This window comes from Stylophora pistillata, chromosome 2 (assembly GCF_964205215.1).
Source record: "Stylophora pistillata chromosome 2, jaStyPist1.2, whole genome shotgun sequence".
NCBI classification, from domain to species: Eukaryota; Metazoa; Cnidaria; class Anthozoa; order Scleractinia; family Pocilloporidae; genus Stylophora; species Stylophora pistillata.
In genome coordinates, this window is record NC_142520.1 from 42,145,678 (window position 1) to 42,173,216 (window position 27,539).

Genomic DNA, 27,539 nt, shown 5'->3' on the forward strand with positions numbered 1-27,539 from the left:
ATAGCGCATGTTCGATTTTCTGTCTCTAAACCAATTAGCGCTCACTTGCGACTCCATCTTTCGCTGGTTCGCTTGCACATCGATTTCCCCGTCATTTCTGCTGGCCGAGTAAAGGACAACCTCACGTATTGCTTGCTACCTGCAGCTCAAAGCTGGCGTAATCTGTAGAGAGGTTATCAACTTTCACTGCGTTCTTGATTAGGCAAACACACAGAAGAGGGTGATCGCAGACTGCACGCGTCGAGTCCAGTTCACGACCCTAGTGAGAATAGGACAATCCCATGGTCACTTGCGGCAAAATCAGCTCTCAAGTTCACGACGATTCACAAAGTGAATTTTTTAGGTTATTTTCAGAGTGCAAATAACGTTAAGTCGAGTACAAATATCACTTGGTATTTGTACTCCTGAGAACCGGTTTTCTCGCATCGTGCAAGCGACGAATTGGATTGAATTTACCAAAAAACAATGGCGGACAGTTTAATAATTTTTCTGATGACAAAGAGTCGGATTAGCTGGCGAATATTGATCCAATGTTATTAGATAAATCAAACAAAGAAACACAGTTAGGCGACAATAAAATTTCATCCTTTATAGAAGAAAATAGAAACAGCAGCACGACAAAGCGCCAGTTCAGTTCCTCTTCGCATACTTCTGTTGGCATGTTGGATAATAAATAACTTAATAGACGTTTTGGTGTGTCGTATCGCTGAGTATCTTTACTCGTTATTTGGCTCGTCAAAATACGGCACAACTCGTAGAAATACTCAGCGATACTACGCAACAAAACGTGTGATACAGATACACATCTTTCAAGCTGGGAACTTAGAAGAGCAAAAAAAGCGTTAGTTTGATATTCAGATAGGGATGAATACGCCAGAACAAACTGAAACTTTCTACCAAGCCGGAGGAAAACAGACGAGGAGGAGTTTTGGTCACTTTATTCCCCTGATCTTGAGCTCTTTCATGGATAAATGATGGCCTAATTATTATTGCAGAAGAGAGAAGCAGAAAATGGAAATAGAACATGTTGGATAAATGAATGAATGGGTGAATAATTAAATGTTCAGAAGTCAAAAAACTTCCAGCCTGAATGGTTGAAATTACTTCTGGGTATGCGTGATGAGATCGCGTGACTTATCTTTCGCGCACGTGTTACATGAAGAGCGGTCTGCGGTATTCTAACTGAAATGTGATCAATATGGCGGGAGTTGATATTGAAACTGCGCCAGGTGTACAACAACTTTTTAAAAACATCTCTCTTAAATTTAGTCCTGTAGAATCAGAAAGCGTTATTAAATCTTTGATAAAGAACTATGGAGGGAAATTTGAATCGCTGGATAGTCAAGATCTGATGAAATGTTTTCAACTTCTTGAGAAGCATGGCTATGTATCTGACAACAGACTCAAACTAATCGAAGACTTCGTTGCCCGGAAATCTAATGAAGAGGAACTTATAAAGAAAGATATAGATAGTTTTAAGGCATCCCGTCCGGTCAAAGCTGATCGAGAAAAGGAGTTACAAGGACGGAGCGAAGAAACCAAGGAAATTAACAAAAAACTGGAATCGAAGGATACCGGAGCACTAAACTTGTTTGGGTCGTCAGGTGTTGGAAAGACAAAGCTTGCCACTGAAGTTTGCTCACAGTGGCGTGGAATATGTCGTATTTTTGATTTAAGAGAAGCAAAGGACATGAGAGCGATCTATTACAACATGCTACATTCTCTCGAACTAGCAGTGCCAGTTGGTCATGCTGATCAAAATCATGTCGTTACTAAAATTCTGGAGAAGGTTGAAGAGTTGGAAGGGAAGAAACATGCTGTTCTGTTTATGCTGGATAATGTAGACCACTTTACTGCAGGAAAAAGTAAAGAAGGGAAAAACTTGAAAACGGCTTTCATAGAATTTTTAGCAAAGCTCTCAGAAAGCAAAGGAAAACGATCTCCTTTAAAGCTGCTACTCACCTCTAGGACCGAGCTAAGAGCGCCCAAAAAGGTGGAGGATTTCGAAGTGTGTTCCCTAGAAAGGACATCTTCAGAGAAACTTCTTTTTCCCGAGGGAACGATTGATGTTAAACCCCAGCAGAAAGATAACTTAATCAGCTTCACAAAAGGATTTCCTCTGTTTCTGAAAGGACTGGGAGCTATTTTGCGACAGGAACGAAAATCTCCAGAAGAACTCATTGAGGAAATTGTCCATGCTGTAAAGAAAATGAAAGTGGCGGAGGATGCCAGAGAAAAGCCTGCTGGTTTTGAAGAAGAAGGTGTGAATGTCAGTCAAATGTATGCAGTCAGTTTAATGTTCAATACACTTTCCACAGAAAGACTAAAGCTATCTGCAGTAGTGATTTCCTTGTTCCATGGGCCTTTCTCTGTGTCAACAGCTGCCAAAGTTCTTGGTATTGACCCAACAGAGGCCATAGTTCAGCTAGAGGGTCTCGTAGCCAGTCAAATAATTTCTGTTGTCGATGAGGAAGCTAAAGAAAGGAAATATGACATTCACCCTCTCCTACGGAAGTATGCTGACAGTATCAAGAATCAAGAAGATTTTGTTGCTCCTTACCTGGAAGCAAAAGGACGCTATTATGAACTCTTTATGTCCAGGATGGAGAAAATTGCCAAACTCATAGAGCCAGAGTATGTCAGAGCAATCCATTTATTTGAGACAGACAGAGGAAACTTTGAGTCAACTATTGAGATCTCCTTGCAATCAGAATATTTCAGTGTTCCAGGTGAATACCATGAGAATGCCTTGATTAGTTCATTGCTCATTGCAACAATAAATGATGAGCAACAACTGATCAAGGTGTTTCATTCATGGGCAGAGAAGTGTGAAGATGATGGAGGAACAGGTGAGCATTACTTCTCAGTTTTTTATGATTTTCCACAAGTTCGTCAAACCTTTGTTTAATGGCCAGTTCCAGTAATATCCAAGGGTGGTCATAGAAATTATAAAGGGAGAACAGGCCCTGATTAATAATGGTAATTGAACTGAGTGGGGTGCAATTTGGGCTGAAATCATCTGCGTGATTTCCAAATGGAACTCTCGCTGTGCGCTCGTTCAATTTGAAATCACAAGTATGATTTCAGACCAAAATTGCACGACACGAGGTTCAATTACCACGTTATTACATCCATTTTGAAATCACCCAAATACAGGACTTGGTCAATTCAAATATTTTATTGATGCAGTACTGAGCTGGTTTTTAATTAAAAAGCAGAGCCAGAAACACTTTTACATCTTATTTTGTATGCAAAACAGAAAGACTTTGACGTCATGTGTCAAAAACTCAGTCAAGTGTAAAATGATGCGATTTAGAGCAAAAAATGGTGTGATTCGTGAATAAATGGCACCAATTAGAGCCAATCAGATTACAGGGACCACCAGTGATTTCAAAACGGATGTAATAAAGCCTTTAACTCGCAAGATCTGATTGTTAATTCTCCCCTCTAGCTGCTACACATTTACTTGTAAATTATTAAGGAGAATCTGGCATTAGATCAAGATGATAACTTCTACCCGATAAGTTTGAATATATTTACATTTATTGCCCATTGATGGATATTTGTATGGATAGTATAGGGACAAGTCATATGTTAATTATTTCTGGAAGTTAATGAGGGTTAATGGTTTCAAATTTATGTATGCATGGACATTATAAATTTATATATTTTTTTTATATTGATGAAAACCTCTTCTGGCTGATTAAATTATTTATTGCAATTGCAAAAATGTTCTTTTAATTAAAAGTTTGTTGACATATAATTATAGAAAAAAGAATATTGATTTTTTTCTGATTTGGAATTCCATTGTGTGCTTTTATTGTTTATCCTCAGCTGTGGCATTTCACACTCTAAGTTGCCCAGTGCAGTTTATTCTCTTTTTGGTATTACCTATGAAAGATGTAATGCAGTCCAAAATGGTGTTGTTATAAATTTACCTACCAATGGGATGTTTTACTTTGTCCTTTTATAATTATTATATCTTATTTAGTCTACCATTAATAATGGTAATTTTTTTTCAGTAGATGGAGCTTGTCTTTTAGTATATTTTGAATCCCTACTCATTACCAGTTATAAAATGTTTGTCTACCTAGGTTGTCTCACACGAGCACAGTTCAAGTCCTGGGAAGCCAGGCGAGTTGCTGAGATTGATGGAACAGACAAAGCTTCTGAAGTATTGAAGGCAGCCTTTTGTTCATTAGAGAAAGTTGAAGATGAATCTAGTGATTCTTTTAAGCTCACCAGAGGGTTTTACTTGTGTGTTAAAGGTGAAATCCTTTGGATGAATAGAGACTATGCGAAAGCACTAGGAAGTCTGACATTATCCTTAACTTTCTCTCAACCGCTTCTAAAGGAGCATACTGATCTTGCAAGGTGCTACAATGCAATTGGAAACACCTTTTATGCTTTGGATAAGCCCAGGAAAGCACTGGAGTTCTATGAAAAAGCCTATAAGATGCAAGAGAAATTAGCTGGCTCTGAGAACCACTTTGACATACCAATGTACAAGAATCAGATTGGAACTGCATATGAAGGCCTTAAAGATTATAAAAAGGCAGTTCAATGTTACAAAGATGCACTAAATCTGCTGGGGGAACTTAAACTTTTAGGTTACGAGGACGAGGCAATCTTTTGCAGAAACCTTGCTAATGCACTCATGCTTCTAGAGAAATATAAAGATGCAATTGAACCTTCAGAGAGGGCTTACAGCATAAGGAAGAAGCTTCTTGGAAATCACCCACAGACTGTGCGTAGCATTTTTCAACGAGGGGTCCTTCAGGCCAATCTTGGACATCGAAGAGAAGCTTTGCGTCGGTTTCTTGAAGCGTGGGAGATGGAAAAGACACTGGGTGTAGGAAACCACAGTGAGGTGTGGCGAAAGATTATCAAGGGTGTGGAAGACATGTATGATTATACAATCACTAGAAGACTGAAGAAATCATTTAGAAAAGAGGCCTTCAAGTATTGTCAACATTTCTGGGAAGAACAGAAAGCTTCTCCACAATTCTCTTTCAATGAATATAACAGAGACATCATTGAAGCCTTGAAAGACCTTGCTGGTGATAAGAAAGACAAAAATACAATATTGCAGGAGGAGCTTTGGTTCTTCAAAGGGAGGTGCAAAGAATATGAGGATGCACTACAGGTAGGAGGCTTAAATTAAAGTATTGTGTTTCTCTGAAATACCTTAGTGCCAAACTTTTTTGACTTGGTTATTTTCCATCGCAAAAAAATTATTTCCTGCTTTGCAAGTGTTTATATTTACAGTTTTATTCTGGGTTGACACTACAAATTATGCTTCTCCAAGAACAAGTTCATCAGAAAAATCACATAATCTCAGCTTTTAGAGGTGGTTATAAATATAGAACTTATTTGAAACAAAGACAAGCATGTGTTGAATTTGAGGCATCCTCTCCAGTATGATATTGTTACAAGCATTGATTGTTCAGGTATTTTACAAAGCTTTTTTCAACCTCACTTTGAGGCCTGATTCTGTACCTTTCCAACCCTTTGGAACACATCAGATGTTATGTGAAAGTCAACTGCTGTATTAATGTAAAATGGATGTCCATTGAAGTTACTGTCATGGAAGCTTGATCCTCATTTGATTACTGTTTTGCTTATTTAGGCTCTGCTTGAGACGGATCAGTTTCTAGAGGCAACCTTGCGATCTAAAGGTAAAAATTACCTAGACAGTTTATGTCTTAAAATGAAATTAATACGAAACAACTCTGCTAGAGAGCTTTTCAGTGACATTTTACTTTATAGTGCTTTTTCCTGTAATCTCTATTAACTTTTTATTTATTTATGGTATGTATATGTAGCTGAACAATCTTATCTTGAATGGGAGGAGGGTGTGAAGGATGTGGTTAAAAAAAAAAAGGAAGAATCTGCCCAAAAGAAAGCAATTAGGACTGTGGTGGAGACTGAGGCCAGATGTGACGAGGAGTTGGCAGCCAGCTCTGGAGAAGACCTTTGGGCAAGAGACGAGAACACAGATGTATCTTGGGAGGAGACAGCTAAGGTTGCTCAAACTGAAGCTGGAAGTTCCAGGTAATTTTCAATCAGTCTGAAATCGATTTTTAGATTGTGGAACTCTTTTAGGTTTGTCTTTTTTGATAGGAAAACAGGGCTGAGTGTATGAACATTAAGCACTGTTTGCATTCAGTTTGGCTTTTTTTTCTTTTCAGTTTTGGATTAAGTTTTTGTTTGATACTTTTTATCCTGATATTAAAATGGTAAATAGCAATTCAAACACCAGTCAACTGTTACAAATGAAAGACTACATTAGATATCTTGGTGTACTCATTGATTTGAATCTTTTATGGAAAATTCATGTAGATTACACTTGTCAGAAAATCAGTAAAACAATCGGAATTATTGCCAAGCTCAGGCATTTTGTTCCCCGTCATGTACTTTTCACTTTATACCCCTCTTTAATCTTACCCTATATCAGCTATGGCATTCATGCCTGGGGTCACACTGCTGAAGCGCATCTTCATAAACTACTAGTTCTTTAGAAGAGAGCCCTTAGGCTAATGTTCTTTGCTGACCCAAGAGCTCATGCAGTTCTGTTATTGTTACTAACTAAACAGTTGCCGATATCATTCTTGTGCTTTGAGCAAATGAGCCTTTTAATGTACGATATCCACAATAATCTCGTTCCTGATAACATTAAGAATATGTTCACGAAGCTGGCTTCTGTCCACAGTTACCAGACTAGATCTGTTACCAATGAAAATTATTATGTTGAACAAGTTAGAACTGAAAATATGAAGAGAGCCTTTCTATTTCTGGCACCTTGATCTGGAACAGTATTCCACTTCCTATCAAAACACTAAAAAAAATCAATTTAAAAGTGTAATAAAGGAAAAACTCCTTGAAATTCTGAAAAAATAGGATGATTTTATAAGAATTGCTGATATTAGAGTAAAATTTTCAAAAAATTAAATGTGTGTACTTCCAGTATATACTACAGTCTGCCCTCCTGTTTCATTCTGTCTATAAGCCATACGGCAAACTAGATTTCTTTTAGGATTGCTTGTCTATATATTATAATTATACATAATTATAAACATTCATTTTCTATAGAATTCTTTTCTTTTTTTTAATTTTCCTCTCTTGTGCCCACCTCGAATAGCCCTAGCTACTCACAGGACCAAGCACTGTAATTTTCTCATTGAGCTTAAATGAAATACCTTATTTGAAATCAATCTGCTTTTTAAAAGGTCAAAACATGCTGTCTTGTATAATGACTACAGAGTCTTGGAATGTGCTTACATGATGCATATTAAGCACAAATTGCCACAACTTATGTCATGACTTTGCTTCCAAATAATTCAAAGACTTGAATGCACATGTAGAATAGTTTGTTTTACTTATGTACTACATCTCCTTAGAATTGTAAAGGACATGTCTTAGCATGTGAAATTTAAAACACAAGACTATTCCTCTTTGCAATGAAATGGAAGTAAAGCACTGACTTAACTTTTTTTTTTTAATTTACAGACTCACTGTACCAATCCACACCCAGTGTACTTTTAAAGAGTCAGCATTTGTATCTGATAAGTTTTTGCAGGACAGCAAAGAAGAACAGCCACAGCATCATGTGGGAAAGGTAGAAATATTAAAGCTTCTTTACTGTGCAGTTCCCATCCATTAATGAAGATTGAGGTTTTTTCACACCTACAGACCACAAACCACAAGTCACAGTTAACAGCAATTCTTTCCCATTCTTGAAAGTATTTTGGTGATATTAAGAAATCGACACGGGTCTTCCTCCTCGAAGTTAATCGCCGCCTAGTTACTTAAATGTAAATCACCTCTTGGCAATGATCCATGATCCCCTATCTTAGTTTCATGTCTGAATCACATTTCCTTCCACCCTGTAGTACCCAAGAACTCGTGAGCAACATCAACTTGTGATTGTTGTCATTATAAATATTTGGTGATTCTTTTGCAGTTTTCTTCGGAAGTCAGCCCTTCTACAGCATGCCAAGAGAGGAAGTTGGAAGTTGTTCTTCTATGTGACGAGTGGACCTCCCGTGGAGGTGGTTTGTCCACGTTAAACAGGACACTAGCAAAAAACTTGGCAATGTCAGGGAGGGTTCGGGTTTCTGTCTTCCTTCCTGAAGGTTCTTGTTCCCAGGAGCATAAAGAGGAGGCTGAGAGGGACCGGATCAACGTGGTTGAAGCGAAAAGACGCGTAGCCTACGATGATCCTCATCTCTGGTTGAGCTTTCTACCTCCACACCTGAAACCTGATGTTGTAATTGGTCACGGTCAGAAACTGGGTCGTCAAGGACAAATTTTCATAGAACCACCCCACAACTGCAAGTGGATTCAAACGGTGCATACTGATCCTAAAGAGTTGAGCAAGTACAAAAGCGATGGTCAGGCTGTTTGTAAGGGAAAGGAAAAACATAGCAATGAAGTTGAACTTTGTGAAATGGCTCATCTAGTCGTGACTGTTGGACCCAAACTTTATGATGTTTTCTCTAAATACCTTGAATCTGTGACTGATTTGAATATCTTCAACCTCACTCCTGGTCTTTTCAAGGATTTTAAAGATTTGAATCATGTTCCCAAAGAGGGTTCCGACTTCAAAGTGTTGTTATGTGGCCGTAGTGATCTAGAAGACTTCAAGGTGAAAGGTTACGACATTGCTGCTAAAGCTTTTGCGTGCAGCAAGCTTAAAGAACCATCTTATCAACTGATGTTTGTGGGTGCTTCAAAGGGAAAACAACAGGAGATGAAAGAAAAGCTCCTCGAGTTTGGCATTGTAGAAAATCAGATTTTCGTTAAAGAATTTGTAGAAAGTAGAGAAGAAATGAGGAGGTTGCTTTGCGAAGTTAATCTGGTAATCATGCCGTCGCGGACTGAGGGTTTCGGTCTTGTTGCCCTTGAGGCACTCTCTGCAGGTCTTCCTGTTCTTGTAGGAAACAATTTAGGCTTTGCTCAAGCCATAAGAGACTTACCGAATGGAAAGTCGTGCATTGTTGGCTCCGAGGAGCCTGAGGAATGGGCAACTGCAATCGCGACTGTTCGGAAAGAGTATGGAGAATCCGTGCAGAAGGTGGAGGAACTACGTGAAGCTTATGGAAAGAAATACAGCTGGAAGGAGCAGTGTGAAACTCTTGTGGACAAGATGAGGAAAATGGTTCAGGGTGTAAACTAAAAGATAGAAAGTGAGTGCCCTTCCTATATTTTTTCAATTTAATTTATTGAAAAGCGAATTGAGTGTTGTTGAAAAATCCGTTTTGAAATCTGGTTGAATGCGCAAAAGAATCCCATAGTTAGAAGAAAAGAAAACATGAGGTTGTTTTATTAGGTTATTAGCCAATTTGGTAGTGGAAGCCGATCTTCAAATATTCTGGAATGAGCCTATGTACACCCTCTCAAGACAACAGTTTCTCCCTGAATCCTGCTTCACTGATAAAAAAATAAGGATTGTATATAAAAGGATCCTCCTTGCTCTTCCACAGATGCAGTGAGGCTTCGGATAGCCGGCGGGAAATGCACTTGTACTGCTGTAGCCGCGCCACTGATTCTGATGCACAATTCATGAAACTAGAACGTAGAAATTTGCGTGAAGGCATTGAGACTAGATTGCACCAAACGCACTTGTCTTTTTATATTCAGTAACAATGGCTCAGTCTTGGACAAGTATAAGAGCGATTGGTATCCAAGCGAACCATAAGCGGAAGAGGGTGGGTGTCTCTTTAGTCATTCTGTAACATGGGGTAAAAAAAGGGCGGGGAACCTATTCAAGAACGCAAACTTTCTTGTGTGTTCTAATGTGTCAAATTTATAAGAACCTGTACAACCTGATGGGGAAAAATGGAGTTCTTGTACGCAGGATTTATATTATGTAATAGCATGATTTTGAGAGCAATGTGATGTTAATAAGTACCGGTAATTTTTCAAAGACAAAAAAATATACAAGTGCTTATTTGCACGAAATTGCACCAGAAAAAAAGCATTATAGAAAGTCAACACGGACGAAATTTTGGACAGTGCGCGCACGCTGTTTGCAATTCGTGTCACAAACATACACTCGTGTCAACTTTGTGCTCGTTTTCAGCCAGTCAGAAACGCGTAGCATTTTCATGTATAATATTAGGCGTAAATCCGAAGATCCTTCATAATGTATTACAGATAGACGCACCATATACTTTCAATAATTTTTTGTTTCAAGTGATACGTGTTCACGATTATTTTGATTTTCATCCTAGAGCCCAACCATGATAGGAGAACTTTGTACCTGAAGCGAGACAGTAAAAAAACTGAAGAAAAAATGGCAGGATAAAAAACTATATGTCTTGCAATACTCGCAAAGGACACCTAAAACAGAACACCTAAACTATTTTAGGCTTGTTTGTATTTTCTTCCCAGATTTGTCTTAGATCTCCCAACAAATTATGCAGCAATGATTTGAAAACCACTCACCCCTTCCCTACTCTTTCTTTCTTTGTCATAACCAGGGCAGTAACTTTCTTTATAACATAACCAAAGTTAAGCGCGCGCTCTGATTGGTCAATTTAGCGTCCCCCATTTGCCCATGGGTGTACGCTGCTGACGTGAGCAAATGCAAAGACTATTTTTCCGCGCGCGCTTGTTTTCACCAGGGCAGTAACTTTCTTTGCGATGAAAAAAGAGTGAAGTCCCCTCTAACTGGGATAACCGGAACATTCCCCTTATGCAGTATATGCTTAAGTTAGAGAAGTTGATTCAATTTTCCCCCATGAAATATAACAATATGTTTACATGCATTTGTATGGCTATTTTGTTTTTCCACTGAACCCAATTGTTGGCTATCTTGAGGTCATGTTGCTTCTTAACGCCTTCCCTAGGTTTGATAACCCATCGCCATGGCACAAGCACTTCGCTTCTTACATTTTGACAAGTAAATTGTTCGTCAAGTTCATTAACTTTTTCAGATATATTTGCTTCTAAATGGGCCCTTTCTAGCATGCATTTTGATCCCTCAGATCTTTGGACTTAATTTAGCAGTGCACAGGGTTCGTAAGGGTCCTGGAAAATCTGGAAAGTCCTGGAATTTTATTTTGACATTTTCTAGAGAAAAGACTACAAGTCCTGGAAAGTCCTAGAAATCTGCTTAAATGAAGCAATAAAGTTTTCAGAATCAATGTTTTAATAAATATAGTTATTAAAAACTGGATCATCGGATAATACAATTCAAGACTTTTAATTGGCTTAGCCGTTATGGTGTAGGAGCCAATATACCATAATCTTCAAATATGCTGAGCATACGCGTCAGCTTTAAAATTAAAAGGGAGCTAAACAAATTTTGTAAAATTTAATATTGAATTTAATGTTTTTAATAAAACAATTATTCCACTCGCGCTTGTTGGATATGAGATGATAGATAGCCAACTCGGCGCCACGCGCCTCGTTGGCTATCTATCATCACATATCCAACGCGCGCTCGTGGAATAATTGTTAAGTAGACCGCAAGGAAAATTGATTCTGAAATCCTGGGAATGAAAGGGTTTAAGGTGAAATTTGGAGTTCTGGAAAAATTAATTTGCGTCCTGAAAAAGTCCTCGAAAAGTCCTAGAAATTTGTTCTGAAAAAAAAGAGGAGGAACCCTGAGTACATTACCTGATTTTCATTTCAGACGAAACTTCAAATACAGAAACGTCATGTTTCTGCGTCTTGTGTGTCTCTTTCACGGTAGTTTCCCTAGTAATTTTTGTTTTTAATAGTTAACCTTCAAATAGCGCATGTTCGATTTTCTGTCTCTAAACCAATTAGCGCTCACTTGCGACTCCATCTTTCGCTGGTTCGCTTGCACATCGATTTCCCCGTCATTTCTGCTGGCCGAGTAAAGGACAACCTCACGTATTGCTTGCTACCTGCAGCTCAAAGCTGGCGTAATCTGTAGAGAGGTTATCAACTTTCACTGCGTTCTTGATTAGGCAAACACACAGAAGAGCGTGATCGTAGACTGCACTCGTCGAGTCCAGTTCACGACCCTAGTGAGAATAGGACAATCCCATGGTCACTTGCGGCAAAATCAGCTCTCAAGTTCACGACGATAAACATCACAAAGTGAATTTTTGAGGTTTTTTTCAGAGTGCAAATAACGTTAAGACAAGTACAAGTATCACTTCGTATTTGTACTCCTGAGAACCGGTTTTCTCGCATCGTGCAAGCGACGAATTGGATTGAATTTACTAAAAAACAATGGCGGACAGTTTAATAATTTTTCTGATGACAAAGAGTCGGATTAGCTGGCGAATATTGATCCAAAGTTATTAGATAAATCAAACAAAGAAACACAGTTAGGCGACAATAAAATTTCATCCTTTATAGAAGAAAATAGAAACAGCAGCACGACAAAGCGCCAATTCAGTTCCTCTTCGCATACTTCTGTTGGCATGTTGGATAATAAATAACTTATTAGACGTTTTGGTGTGTCGTATCGCTGAGTATCTTTACTCGTTATTTGGCTCGTCAAAATACGGCACAACTCGTAGAAATACTCAGCGATACTACGCAACAAAACGTGTGATACAGATACACATCTTTCAAGCTGGGAACTTAGAAGAGCAAAAAAAGCGTTAGTTTGATATTCAGATAGGGATGAATACGCCAGAACAAACTGAAACTTTCTACCAAGCCGTAGGAAAACAGACGAGGAGGAGTTTTGGTCACTTTATTCCCCTGATCTTGAGCTCTTTCATGGATAAATGATGGCCTAATTATTATTGCAGAAGAGAGAAGCAGAAAATGGAAATAGAACATGTTGCATAAATGAATGAATGGGTGAATAATTAAATGTTCAGAAGTCAAAAAACTTCCAGCCTGAATGGTTGAAATTACTTCTGGGTATGCGTGATGAGATCGTGTGACCTATCTTTCGCGCACGTGTTACATGAAGAGCGGTCTGCGGTATTCTAACTGAAATGTGATCAAAATGGCGGGAGTTGATATTGAAACTGCGCCAGGTTTACAACAACTTTTTAAAAACATCTCTCTTAAATTTAGTCCTGTAGAATCAGAAAGCGTTATTAAATCTTTGATAAAGAACTATGGAGGGAAATTTGAATCGCTGGATAGTCATGATCTGATGAAATGTTTTCAACTTCTTGAGAAGCATGGCTATGTATCTGACAACAGACTCAAACTAATCGAAGACTTCGTTGCCCGGAAATCTAATGAAGAGGAACTTATAAAGAAAGATATAGATAGTTTTAAGGCATCCCGTCCGGTCAAAGCTGATCGAGAAAAGGAGTTACAAGGACGGGGCGAAGAAACCAAGGAAATTAACAAAAAGCTGGAATCGAAGGATACAAGGACATCTTCAGAGAAACTTCTTTTTCCCGAGGGAACGATTGATGTTAAACCCCAGCAGAAAGATAACTTAATCAGCTTCACAAAAGGATTTCCTCTGTTTCTGAAAGGACTGGGAGCTATTTTGCGACAGGAACGAAAATCTCCAGAAGAACTCATTGAGGAAATTGTCCATGCTGTAAAGAAAATGAAAGTGGCGGAGGATGCCAGAGAAAAGCCTGCTGGTTTTGAAGAAGAAGGTGTGAATGTCAGTCAAATGTATGCAGTCAGTTTAATGTTTAATACACTTTCCACAGAAAGACTAAAGCTATCTGCAGTAGTGATTTCCTTGTTCCATGGGCCTTTCTCTGTATCAACAGCTGCCAAAGTTCTTGGTATTGACCCAACAGAGGCCATAGTTCAGCTAGAGGGTCTTGCAGCAAGACAAATAATTTCTGTTGTTGACGAGGAAGCTAAAGAAAGGAAATATGACATTCACCCTATTCTACGGAAGTATGCTGAAAGTATCAAGAATCATGAGGATTTTGTTGCTCCTTACCTGGAAGCAAAAGGACGCTTTTATGAACTCTTTATGTCCAGGATGGAGAAAATTGCCAAACTCATAGAGCCAGAGTATGTCAGAGCATTCCATTTGTTTGAGACAGACAGAGGAAACTATGAGTTCACTGTTGATATCTCCTTACAACCAGAATATTTCAGTGTTCCAGGTGAATTCCGTGAGAACGCTTTGATTGCATCCCTTTTCATTGCAATGCTGAATGATAACCAATATATCATGGTGTTTCATGCTTGGGCTGAGATGTGTGAAGATGATGGAAAAGGAGGTGAGGGGTGCTAAAATGTTTTGTTTCGTATCACATTTTTCATTTTTATATAACGTTTTACTTTTGTCTGGGGAGACATTGAAAAATCCCAACCATGCAAGAAGCAATCAGAATTTTGAGGCTTACTTTAGGACTGAGTAGTGCTTACTAGGTAAATCTGAGCATTCTAATCGGTTCTTTCATGGTAAAAATTTTACCATATGGACCATTTCTATGAAAATGGAAATTGTTATAAGTGGTGTATTTTTGTTTGGAAAGACATGCATCTAGTTCAAAATAAAGAAGTTTGGTGCAAGTGCTATTATAATAAACTATAATACTAACCTAGCTTGCTTGCTTGAACCATAAATATGCATTATAGACCAAGCATGGGGTCAAAGTGGCTGGATGTAGACCAAGATAAAGTTGAAGTCCATAAAATTGCAATTTATAAAGAATGAGCCATCTTGACTGAACAACATTGGTCAACAAGGCATTTATTAGATATAGCAAAGAGATTTCACTGTAATATGCAACAGGCATCACTTATTTATTGAGAGACGGGAAAGAATGCAAGCCAACTTTTTTTGTATAACTAGTACAGTGAACCCTCAAGAGTTGTTTATATCCTTTTTGTTTTGACTACCTAATTCTGCCACTTTTAAGAACTTCATTGTCAACATTGTCCAAAAGTTGGGGGCTCCCCCAACTTGTTTGCTAGGCATCAAAACAGGCACTCTTGAGCAGGTACAATGGGCCCAATTTTTTTGCTGCAGTGCCTAAAAACTGAAACATAATACAGTTTATTATCCAACTACACTCCATAGAGTATAAAATTAAAGCTCAGGATGAGTATAAATATCTTGTGGTATTTGTACTCCAGAGAACTGGTTTAAGACAGGTTTTCTTGTATCATGCAAGCAACAATTTGGATTAAAGTCACAAAACAAAAACGGTGGATATTTTAAATTATTTTTCTGATGACAAAGAGTCGGTATAGCTGGCGAATATTGATCCTAGTTTATGAGATAAATGGAACAAAGAAAAGCAGTTAAACAACAATGAAATTTCGCCATTTATTGAAGAAAATAGAAACAGTGACATGACGTTGGGCCAGTTCTGTTCTGCCTCGCACTCCCCATAAATAAATATCCATGAAATTTGCCCGCACTGAAATGACAGTTTGGCATGTTGGACAAAAAATAACTAACTAGATGATTTGGTGTACTGTATTCCTGAGTATTTTTATTCATTACTTGTATTTTGACTTGCCCCACAGGCTCGTCAAAATACGATATAACTCGTAAAAATACTCAGCAATACCACACAACAAAATGTCTAATAAGATATGCCTATTTATAATATCTGCAGATCAATGCTATGACAGGCACCTTAATGAATATATCAGCTTGAGCTCAACAACAGACAAATGGTCTAATTTAAAACCAGTCTTGGGCATCCTGCGCACTAAGAATTTTAAGTAATATCACATGTAATAATTTATGTTTTGTTATTTTCAGACACTGAGTACAGTTCATGTCAGCTGTGATTACGATGTGTTCATTACTTTTGATTCTCCATCTTTATATAGGTTCCCTTGGCAGAGCGCAGTTGAAGTCCTGGGAAGCCAAGCAAGTTGCAGATGTTGATGGAACTGAGAGAGGATTTGAAACGTTGAGGGAAGCTCTGAATTCATTGGAGAAAGTTGAAGATCAAACTAGTGAATCTTTTATGCTTGCTAAGGGGTTTTATTTGCAGACAGAAGGCGAAATACTTTGGAGAAACAGAGACCACAAGAAAGCACTGGCAACTCTGGAGTTGTCCTTAACTTTCTCTGAACCACTTCTGAAGGAGCATACTGATATTGCAAGGTGCTACAATGCTATTGGAAATACCTTTTATGCTTTGGATCAGCCCAGCAAAGCTCTTGAGTTCTATGAAAAAGCCTTTAAGATGCAAGAGAAATTAGCTGGCTCTGAGAATCACTTTGACATGCCAATGTACAAGAATCAGATTGGAACTGCATATGAAGGCCTCAAAGATTATGAAAAGGCAGTTCAATGTTACAAAGATGCACTAGATCTGCTGAAGGAACTTAAACTTTTAGGTTACGAGGAGGAGGCACTCTTTTGCAGAAACCTTGCTAATGCACTCATGTTTCTAGAGAAATATAAAGATGCAATTGAACCTTCCGAGAGGGCTTACAGCATAAGGAAGAAGCTTCTTGGAAATCACCCACAGACTGTGCGTAGCATTTTTCAACGAGGGGTCCTTCAGGCCAATCTTGGACATCGAAGAGAAGCTTTGCATCGGTTTCTTGAAGCATGGGAGATGGAAAAGACACTGGGTGTAGGAAACCAGAGTGAGGTGTGGCGAATGGTTATCAAAGGTGTGGAAGACATGTATGATTATACAATCACTAGAAGACTGAAGAAATCATTTAGAAAAGAGGTCTTTGAGTTTTGTCAACATTTCTGGGAAGAACAGAGAGATTCTCCACAGTTCTCTTTCAATAAGTTTAACAAAGACATCATTGATGCCTTAAAGGACTTTGCAGATGACAAGAAAGACAAAGATGAAGCAAGAAGGCAACAGCTTTGGTTCTATGAGGAGATGAACAATGCCAGCGAGAAAGAGTTTCAAGAGGAGTTTGAATTGGAATCTGATAGTGATGCTCTCTGTGTCATGCTGAAGGAACGAGATAATCTCTTGGACGAGTTAGTGAAGCTCTACTCTCAGCTTCATGACCGCGACAAGCTTGTGAAATACAAAAAGGACAAGTTGGCTTTGTACGAAATGAGTCTGTTGAAAGCTGGTTTCCTTGGTAACAAAAAGGACGGGCTGGACAAAGCATCATTGAAGGGAAAGGTTGAAAAACTCTACAAGGAGACAAGACAAAAAGGATCGATCTTAGAATTCCGACAGAGATTGTTGACTTGCTGGCAAAGGCAATGGGAAGAAGGGAAAAGCAAGGAAAAGACGAAGAAGATTGCAGTTGAAAGGGAGACAATAATCGATGGAGTTCTTAATCTATGCCAAGAACTTAAGGAAGTAAACATGTACAGAAGATATGGACAAGAGGCATTGAGCTTTTATGAAGAAATATGGGAGATGAAGCATGCTGAGATGAAGGACCCTGAAATGAAAAAGCTTCTCCGTAAACTCAAGGAGTTGGCATCGTCCATCAGAGATGACACGAGTGAGAAACTTTACAAAAATGCATTACAGGTAGGGTCACACCTTGTTTATGAATGAAAGTAAACATTAAACCAGATAGTTTATCTCTTCAACTGTTGTATTTTGTTTCTTTAGGCACTTATTGGAACTGGGAAACACCTGGGAGCTGTATTAAGACCAAGAGGTACTAACATTGTAGAGAATTTGAATTTCTTAAACTCAAAGACACAAAAGATAATCCTACAGTGGTTCGTGGTTTCCAATGATCTCTACTTCTTGTTACAATGCACAGAGTTGTAATTATGGCATCTTTTCCTCTTTTCCTCTTTTTTTTTTGTCTATAGCCACACAGACTACTCCCAAACCAAAGGAAGAGGAGAAGGATAGTGAAGAGGAAGACGAGGAAATTGAGATAGACTCTGAGCAAGAGATCGAGATTGGCTCTGAAGAGACTAAGGTAGAAGAACTTTACAAGGAGACAGAACAGTCATGAAGAATACCAAGAGAGATTGTTGGCTTATTGGCAAAGGCAATAGGAAGAAGTGAAAAGCATATCCTAGCTAGGATTAACCTTTTTTATTACATAACTCGCGCAGTCAGAGGGCCAATAACTAAAATCAACCAATCAAAATGCTCTATCGCCGCTCAATATTCTCTCAGTATTGGACCGGGCTCTGTCCCAAATGGTCCTGAATGATACCGCACATGTGTCCCTTTGAACTTCAGTTGTATAGTAAATCTCTTATTAACCAAGCTTGCTCGAGACCGTACCAGAAGAATATCAGCCCTCGGTCTTTTTTGTATGGACCTCACTGCGCTCGGTCCATACTGTCAAGACCTCAGGCCAATATTCTCCCAGTAAGGCCCTCACGCTTGGTTAATAAGATATATATGTATTTATGTCTTAGGGAGGGAAACAGAGCGACCTGTAATCATCTTAAATATTTAGTTAAAATTCAGATGGTTACTAAGTTTATCTCTTCAACTGTTTTGTTTCGTTTCTTTAGGTGTTGACCGATAAAAGGGAGAAACAAAGGGAAGCAATGTATAGACCAAGAGGTACAATTGTATTGGATTTGAATTTCTTAAACTTGAATTCTTTAAAGTTGATGATAAATGGGTACTGCCAAATTGTTAGGAAAGCCCGATGAAATGCAGGGAGGTGGGGGAGGACAACTAATGATACTCCGAGTCCCTTCATGCCAAGGACACCAGGATAAGCTCCTAACGGATGAGCCACTCAGATGCTTGGATGGAGTTCAACAGACCCAAGCTGACATGGATGTTAAAGTTTAAAAGTCAATCTTGCATTTTTTTAAAATGTTTTCAAAGATATGAAAGGCCTTCAAAAACTCCCTGTAATACTGTGCCTTCCTAGCAACAGCTGTTTTCAATCTGCATGTGAAATACACGGTTGCATTTACCTACTTGGAATTGTGGAAAGAAAGGATAAAGGATTAACCGCAAAAACGAACTGAGCTAGCTGATGAAAGCAAGCATGTTATTGATGTCAAGCTTAGCTTCATTAGTATTTGTAGAAGGCAGTTTTAGAAATGTAACTTTTGAAATGTCTTTTTTTTCCATGAAAATGAATATTTTTTAGCCTCTGAGGGAGAAAAAGTGCCTGATGCCAAATCAAAAAATGGAGACAATGCAGAGCAGGAGGAAGAACTTGAAGTGGAGTCATCAGATAAAGAAGATGCAAAGCCAAACCCTAGAGATAGCAAAAGGACTGTGGTTAGGAGGTAATTAATTTTTCTGTCAATGATTTTTCTGTGGGATTTTTCTTGTCTTGCTGGGCTCTCACAGACCTTTCAAAGGAGTGAGTCGAGAAAGTCTAAGGGTTGGGAACAAAGAATACTAAATGCTAATGCTCTAAATGTCTATTTGCTCCTTAGAGATGAGATAACAGACAAGGGAGACACATGGAACCTGCCAGAGGCTGGTGCATTTGTCACCTTTCCCCCAAGATTTGTGGAAGAACCCTTGTGGATCTCTTGTTCCTTGTGGAGTCCTAAGTCCCTCTCTCCTCCCATAGGCAGTAATGAGCTCTTAGTGAGCAATGTGATTGAACTATCTCATGATGGCCCACCAACTCTAGAGTCTATAGATGATGCTACAGAAAGCATAACTGTTGGTTTGTTGCACAGTGCCTCTGATTTCAAGGGATATGAGGTGGTTATTAAGAAGCTGGTTGACCCAGAAAACAATGAGTGGGATGATTTGGAATCAGAAATCATGTGGAATACTGCAGGTATTTGAACTCAAGTCACTTTAAATCATATCTACGGGCATTATTAGTCTACAGCTGTAGATATAACTCTACAGGAAATTTTTCAATTCCTTGGTGCAATAATGATGATTATTATATGGAAAGGTAGTCCTGAAGTGAATGTGAGTGTTCTGATTGGTTCTTATTTGGTCGGTATTTTCATGCCATACAAGCATTTCCATGGAAACAGTCCTAGGCTCTATATTTTTTTTTGTCAAAGCCAGCAAATTCGAAATGGGCTTTAGTTTAGCCTGAGTACATTATGATAAAGTACTTACTATAAGGGCATATGTTTGTTTAAGAAAAATATGAGGTTTTGAAAGACTGGATTTATGTACAAGAAAACTTGTTTTTATTGCAGACAGATTTATTTCCTCTAAATCACAAATTGAGACTTGCAGACTTGCAGTCCAGGTGGGCAGTTATCAAAAGCCAATTTATTTCTTGATTGAAAGCTTGGAAGAACAAAAATTCATACCAGACTAGTACTGCAAAGTTACAGATTTAAATTTTTTGTAGAGAGCAGATGCAATCCCCCTGTCGCTCTTACAAAAAGGTGTAAGTGACTTTTCCTGCTGGTACTCTGAAAAGGGCTTTTTGTTTAATCTGGTTTAATCCCCTTGGTGTCCTTTATGCCGTAGATTCAACTAGATGTTCAAACGCAAGTTTTCACATTCTTTCTTGTAGAAATGAATCCAGCTGTTATGGACTGCCCATACGTTGAAGCTATTTGCCCTGGAATCTGCTTTACTTCCTTTGCGGCCGTTTGGCGCCTGAAGTCTTTTGTCTTCCTAAAGACAAAGAATTTGAGCCCCGAGTTTATTTGCACAGTGCCAGACTATCGAAATGTCTGTATTTCCGTTCCATGGAATTCTGTTCCTGACAATGCAGACTTCTCTTTAACTCTAAAGGTAACTATGCTTAGTGTAAGGTTACTAGTTTCTCAGGAAACTGTCTACAAGTTCTAAGAAAGTATTTCATGGTTAGGTAAATTGAAACATTTTCATGTAGCCTCAGATAAGTTTTCCAAATTAACCAGTGACAATCCTTTCCATCAATCTCTTGTATCATGATCTTTCATTCTTTTGAATTTGGTGTTTTGGTGCAGATCATCAAAGGATAATTATTGTTCGGTTTCCCAAATATTGAAGGTGGTTTTCACTTACTTCGCATTGGAAGAATCTAAATACTGGAACGTGGTTTCATAAATGTTTGACTTTTCCATCTGGATCACAGGTACAAGAGGCGCCAAACACTGATGGTAGAACAGGAATCCTACTGGGTCCGATTCTTCACATTTCGTGTTCACATGAAATGACGCTCTTGGAGCCAGCAAAAATCAAGCTTCCTTTCGCACTTTTTAATGGTGATAAAGATTTGTTGGACCTGCGTTCAGGTCAGTGGAGGATATTTCACTTTCAGCAGGAATGGGCAGATATTACAGATCAGTTGGAGATGTCAGTTGCTCTTACAGATGGAACAGTGACATTCAAAGTGAAAACTTTCTGCCGGTAAGTAAAGGCATTTGTTGGTATAGACTTGAACTTGTTTGGGACTCACACTTTTTTCTTAATTCACGCCTGTGAAAAAGTGAATGACAACTTGCACTATTCGACGACTGCGCCCAACATGCACTGGTTCTGTTATTCTGTTGAATCTCATTGTCCCAGAAGAGGAGGAGAACGATAGTATCGTCATCGTCATCGTCGTGACGACGACCGCGCCCAACATGTACTGTCTCTCTTATTCTGTTGAATATCATCGTCCCAGACGAGGACGAGAGTGATTACATCGTCATCGTCGTCACCATCGTCATGACGGTAACGACGACGACTATGACTAGGACTAGGACGAGGACGAGGTCTAGGATGACGAGGATAAGAAGGGTTTAATCTGGGCGGCAACAGTGACTGCTACATTAACAGTGACAGTGACAGCGAAAATAACTATCACGCTGACGTTGAGATGCATTTACAATAATAATGATATTATCAAAGACAGTAACACATACAATAACGTTGGCGATTGCAATGACAATGGAAATGACCACAGCATTCTGTTTACGCACGTCACACTCTTCTCAAGGTAACAATCTTGTTACAAACGGATACCTTCCAGGCCCATTGGTAGTTTGAGAAACTAACAACCTGCACAGGGACTTCCCTTTTAATGAAAACCAAAGTGGATGTTTTTCGATTATTTTTGCAATGATACCTTGTCGTTTTCTCTCAGATTTTGGCCGTTGAGAGTGGATAATCCTGCTGGTGTTAACGCTAGTGATGTCTCTGTTCTGGACAGGAGATCCATGAAACAACGAGCTGGGTTTTTAGCTTGCATGTGTCGCGATGTTCTACCCGAAAGATACTTGCTGAAACTGTTTTGTTTTCCACTACGTTTGAAGGTTAAAGTGTATAAGGGTATTGCGAAGTTAGATTACGATGTGATTTTTCAAGGAGATGGAAACTCGAAGAAACCTCTATTTAACGAGGACGAGACGTTTGTTTCTCTTTCAAAAGGACTGAAGGTGCGTGAAGAAAAACATGCTGAAGACCTCTCCTTAAAGTAAGTGTTTGTTACCTTTATCATAATTACTATCGCTTGATGCTAATTCATTTCACGTATATTTTATTTGGCATGTTCGTCTGGCTGAACTAGATAGGGTCCCACGTAGAGAAGGTCAGATGGAAAGCCATGATCCTGATCACCCACAACAAGTCAGCATTTTAATTGACTCCCTTAATCGTTGAAGCTCGTTTTAAACAAAATCGTTATGGAGTATTACCACCAAATGAACTAAGATTATCTGTTGAAAGGCATCTAGAAGGTAGAGGTTATGTATGGGATACAGGTAGAAAAATTTAATTGTAGAAAAGTCAGCAAAATATGCAAACTAAAATTGGGAGTTAATTATGGCAACTTTGCCACTGGTTCGTCGGGTCGACACCCCACCAAAGAGCTTTTAGTGTCATTCTGCCAGAAGCAAAAACTTACCTGAATAGACATATGGTCATAGGGCGAAGTAATGTGTTGTCGTAGAAAATGCACCACAGAGAGATTCAAAAACTGGGCAAAAATTCCCATAGAAACTCGCAAAGCTGACAGATTTCCAGGTTAATTTTTGTCTCAAGAATCCCGGTTGGATCGCTGTTACACTAATAGAGATGTATTCTTTTCTTTCTTGTGTCAGGTTTTATGAAGATGAAGAAGACCAAGATTACGTGTACGTCACTATTGAAGATGAAAGTAACATGTCAGTAGACTTCTTGAAATGGCTTAACGGCGAGGAAAGAGGAGACCCTGAACGGTTATGTACAGTTCCCATCACTATTCGAAGAAAAAGCTCTCTATCGCAGGTATTTCGTCTAACTTTCAGCTGCATTGATCCTTCTCAATATGCATTCAAAAGGTATGACACTAAATGCAAACTATACTTGTCTGACACAATCGTCAGTTTACTTAATTAGCGGCAAACATGATCAGAAAATTATTTGTAAGAAGTTAATTTATTTTCCTCACACATTCTCTTCTCGATGACAAGGGTCATCTATACTTAATTACTTTGGTACTGATTTGACGTTATCAACGGCTGCGTTGACACTTGGTTCTCGAACATTGGTGCAAGGGCACCGGCACAAAATGGTGCTGTGTTCGGCACTGGGTACCCCATATATCAGTGCCCAGTTCATTGCCCGAGTACAAGGTCACGAACTTGTACTCGGGCACGGGCATGGTGCCCGAATTCTAACGTTTCAATTTTTTTCCTTTAGTTGTAAACGGAGATTAATGAGGATTGTTGTTATTTTGTTAAAGGACCCATTTGCATCCTCTCAGTCCTTTCCACGGACAACTTCACCCAGGAAACCAGAAACGATTGTAAGTTGGTGTAGCAGTAATTTCCCATGTATCCACATATTTTAAGCCTAGCTACATGAAAGCTGCTTTGTTATTGACATTCGGTTTGATTGACCGCAAATAAATCATGTAGATACACTACGCAAACTGAAATTGCCAAGTAGCACCCTAATTAATTAAATCTTTGAGTACGTGCCGAATCTGGGGCATGGTTGTCTTTTTTTTGTTTTTTGCTAAGTCGGTAGTCGCTCAGGTATGGAGTCATATCAGAATTGCTGACACGACACCTTCTGAGATTGCATTGCAAAGCTGAGGCAAAGAAAGCATTACAACTGAGGCATCTTCTTTCAGTATACATTTGCATTTGTCTATCTCTCAGTATGTCTACATCTATCTTTCTTTAATTCTCATTTTAAAGTCCGGTATGATACTTTTTTATCTAAAGATATGGTTCCCTTCCTGCAGGCGTCTTCAAATATAACTGGCAGGTTTCAAAACGAACGAGGAACTCGAGTTAATCCAAGAGGGTCCGACTCAATATTGAAGGTTTCTCTTTTGGCAAGTGAGTGGAATTCATCAATGGGAGGATTGTCCACAATTAACAGACACCTCGCCATTCAATTGGGAGGTCACAAGCAAATGGAAGTCACTTTCCTTGTTCCTCCATCAAGCTGCTCTGAAGAAGAGAAAAGAACCGCACAAGGTCACAATGTTACCATCAGGGAAGTACAGAGTCGTCCGGGTTACAACTCCCTTGACTGGCTGATCTCTCCACCGAAAGACCTGGCAATTGATATAGTAGTGGGTCACGGTCAGAAGCTTGGTAAACAAGCCCAATTCATCACAGAATCGCACGGTTGCAAGTGGATTCAGGTAGTGCATACTTCACCTGAGGATCTAGGAATGCACAAAGATTATCCCATGGCCATTCAAAAGGGTGAGGAGAAGAAAACAACCGAAGTAGAGTTATGTGAATTAGCAGATGCTGTTGTTGCAATTGGACCGAAGCTAGGGGAGACCTTCTCGGCTTATCTTCGCTCATGTGGAAAACAGCAAGATATAATTGAGCTTACTCCAGGCATCTTCAGTGAATTTTCGACCATAAAACATGCTGCAGTGGACAATAAAAACTTTAGGGTGTTGACCTTTGGTCGTGCTGACCAAAAGAACCTTAAACTGAAAGGATACGATATAGTTGCTAAGGCAATAGCTGAACTGAGTGACCCTTCTTATCGCCTGATTTTTGTGGGTGCACCTGACGGAAAACAGGAGGATATTAAAGAATTTTTGCTTCAGAATGGAATTCTTGATACTCAGCTAACCGTGCGGAAGTTTGTGCAAGGCAAGGAGAAATTGGATAAAGTGTTTTGTGAGGTGGATCTTTGCATTATGCCATCAAGAGCAGAAGGTTTTGGCTTAACGGCCTTGGAGGCTTTGTCAGCTGGTCTTCCCATTCTTGTCAGTGGCTGTTCTGGACTTGGAGAAGCACTGTGCACTGTGCCATCAGGCGGAAAGGTTTTTGTCAAATCTGTGGACCCCAAGGTATGGGCAAAGGCAATTGCTGGTGTCCGCCAGAAGAAAAGATCACAGCGACTTGAAGAGATTCAGCAGTTACGATCTGCTTATGAAAAGAAGTATAGCTGGGGAAAGCAGTGTGAAACTCTCGTGAAGAAGATGTGGGGCATAAGTTATGGTAAGAATATTCTGTTTTTCTTTGTGAAAATACTAAGTTCTTTTGTACCGCTCGAGGCGATATCAAATGTGTTCCACTACTTCATTAAAAATATCAAATCATACCGAACATGCGAAAGACAGGAACGTTTCAGCCCTTTGTTGGAACAGGGAAACTGGTAACTACCTTATCACGAGCATGGTACATGGATAAATTTTTAAATCTCAACGAGGAATGGATCCTCAAACCTTCGGGATCCTTGCTCTGATTCTCCACTGACCACTGAGCTTGAAAGAGCTTTTCGTTGAGCTAGTCTATTCCAAACTTGAAATTTGTCATCTTTCTGATCCTAGTAACCAATTAGTATCAATGTGATTGTGGAATAAGTTTATTACCTCATCAAATGTTGCCGATCCTAGCACTACGCAGGGGTCCTGTCACATGGAAACAGAGCAACGGCTTAACTCATAAGATTCCGGCATTTCTGTACAAGTAGCTTAGTGGTAGAGCATCACGGCACGGAATCTCAAAGTCTGGGGCTGGATTCCTGGTCGGGGAATCATATTTTTTTTTCCACTTTCAGGCTTGTGTAAAGACGAATGACTCCTTTTCTAATAGGAACCTTTTTATTTGTCATCACTAGGGGCAGCCGCAGAAGTCTCGGAGCGTAAGAACTGATCATGAATGCCGTCCAGGAAACACAGTTAGTCGTACGAAACATCATCTTTCACTCAGATATCTACTTGGTACGAAAAATGGGTTGCTTGGGTGTGTCCTGCGGAAAAAGTAGCTTGAGTTATACCTCATACCCATAATCTAGTCAATCGAACGGTTTTATTCTAGAGAAAGTCGAGTTTCTAACCTGTACACACTCGTAAGCAACATTCACTGAGGCCACGATCTTCCTATAGGAGATGTCCGTTTCTGTGCGATTGACGTAACAAGTGAGACATTCGTGCCATGGGCTGCTTGTGGCGCACATTTTAATCTAGGTCTTTGATGACGGGGGGGGGGGGGGCGGGGCGGTCCTGTTCCTACCAACCATGCAGAGGAAGGGGGAGAGGGAGTTCCGAGGAAAAGGAGATAACTACCAACGAATCTAGTGCCAGCGTTGCTATTAGAATCACTTGTTTCCTTGTTACAGTGGTTGTTTTTGGCAATGATTATGAAATGAATTTTGACGACAAGGTAATTGAGAATTTGATTCACAATTCTTCTTTGGTTTCTTTTGAGAGTCAAAGCGTTTACCGAACAAAATATTTTGTTGGAACGAAAAGTTGGCGACTTGAAGTGTTGGCCAGCTGCCAGCTCTGCCCGTAATGCAATTTCTCTCACAGTCCTTGACAGAAATCTGCCTTAGATGATGGTCCATTGACTAACAGGAATTTCATCTTGTCCTAATTGCAGCAAAATTAAGTAAAGCACTTAAAAATGGAAAAAAAAAATTGACGAAAAAAGGCCACAACACGCACAAAAATAACCTCTGGAATTCAACGTGGACGTTATCTCAGTGGAGTATAACAGCTAAGGACATAATCACATGCATCACCATTTACCCTCGAGCAGTTCTTACATAGGTGAGTTTTAGCGTGGGGCTCTCGCTCATTCTCTTTCTCTCTTTGTATAATTGTCTATTACATAAGTATCATATCTGAAAGCTAGTACTTATTAAACCACGGATATGTTACTCATCTGCATTTCCGATTTCACGACTTACATCAATCAAAAAGGAAAAAAAAAGATGTCAAGGACGCACTGTAAACATGCCTTTGTGGATGTAGTCAGGTCATCTAATTTGCCTGACTTGGGAGCTATTGCAGGTTTTTTAGCGCTTCTCTCATTGCATAATACCGAGAGGTAGGTTAGACTTAATGTGTCAACCTAGGTTGTTTGAATTGCACTTAATAGCTTTTCGTTGTCTTATTTTCGCTATAGAACCTTACCATGGCAGCAGAGCCGACCTTTGGCGTAACAATAAACAACTCAGCTCAAATTTTTATCAAAAAAAAAAAACGTCTTTGGTTCAAGATTCGCCGAGGCTTTACGGTGCTGTTTGTTGCTTTGGCTGACATTCCCCGACCTCTGAATGGAAATACTTCTGGAATAGCGAAGAGAGAGCTTAGAAACTCACTTAAACTGTCAAATTCTTCATTCATAGTTTGTTTTACCTGTATTGATTTCTCGGAGCTCTTTTCAGTCATAACCCATCTTCGTTTTGGCCCTGAGTTAGCTGCAACTTAGCTTAAATGCCACTTTTAAAATAAGAAAAATCAAGTACATGAAATCATGTTTTTGTGTCTTGCATGTTTCATTGATTTTGTTTCCGCAATATGCTTTCTCGTGCCCATTTCCGAATTACCTTTAGCCTATTTTTCGAAGGAAGACCTGGTGCTCATCTTTTTATATCATAATACGTTTTTTTTTCACAAGAATGGTCTAGCGC

At 39.2% G+C, this 27,539-nt stretch overlaps 1 protein-coding gene across 1 annotated transcript; it reads left to right on the forward strand.

The window, feature by feature from the left end:
• The first annotated feature begins 696 nt into the window (after positions 1–696).
• LOC111319829 (uncharacterized) lies at positions 697–27,383 on the forward strand. The gene is made up of 22 exons (XM_088749510.1): positions 697–2,849; positions 4,095–5,146; positions 5,630–5,678; positions 5,826–6,054; positions 7,510–7,618; positions 7,964–9,169; positions 12,932–14,144; positions 15,715–17,351; positions 17,436–17,484; positions 17,645–17,757; positions 18,308–18,359; positions 18,904–19,045; positions 19,199–19,554; positions 20,260–20,483; positions 20,809–21,083; positions 21,805–22,134; positions 22,760–22,925; positions 23,383–23,445; positions 23,890–25,117; positions 25,740–25,842; positions 26,504–26,673; positions 27,032–27,383. The coding sequence occupies exons 1-20, from the start codon at positions 1,199–1,201 to the stop codon at positions 25,772–25,774; spliced, it is 10,179 nt and encodes a 3,392-aa protein (XP_088605636.1). The 5' UTR covers positions 697–1,198; the 3' UTR covers positions 25,775–25,842; positions 26,504–26,673; positions 27,032–27,383.
• Positions 27,384–27,539: the final 156 nt, after the last annotated feature.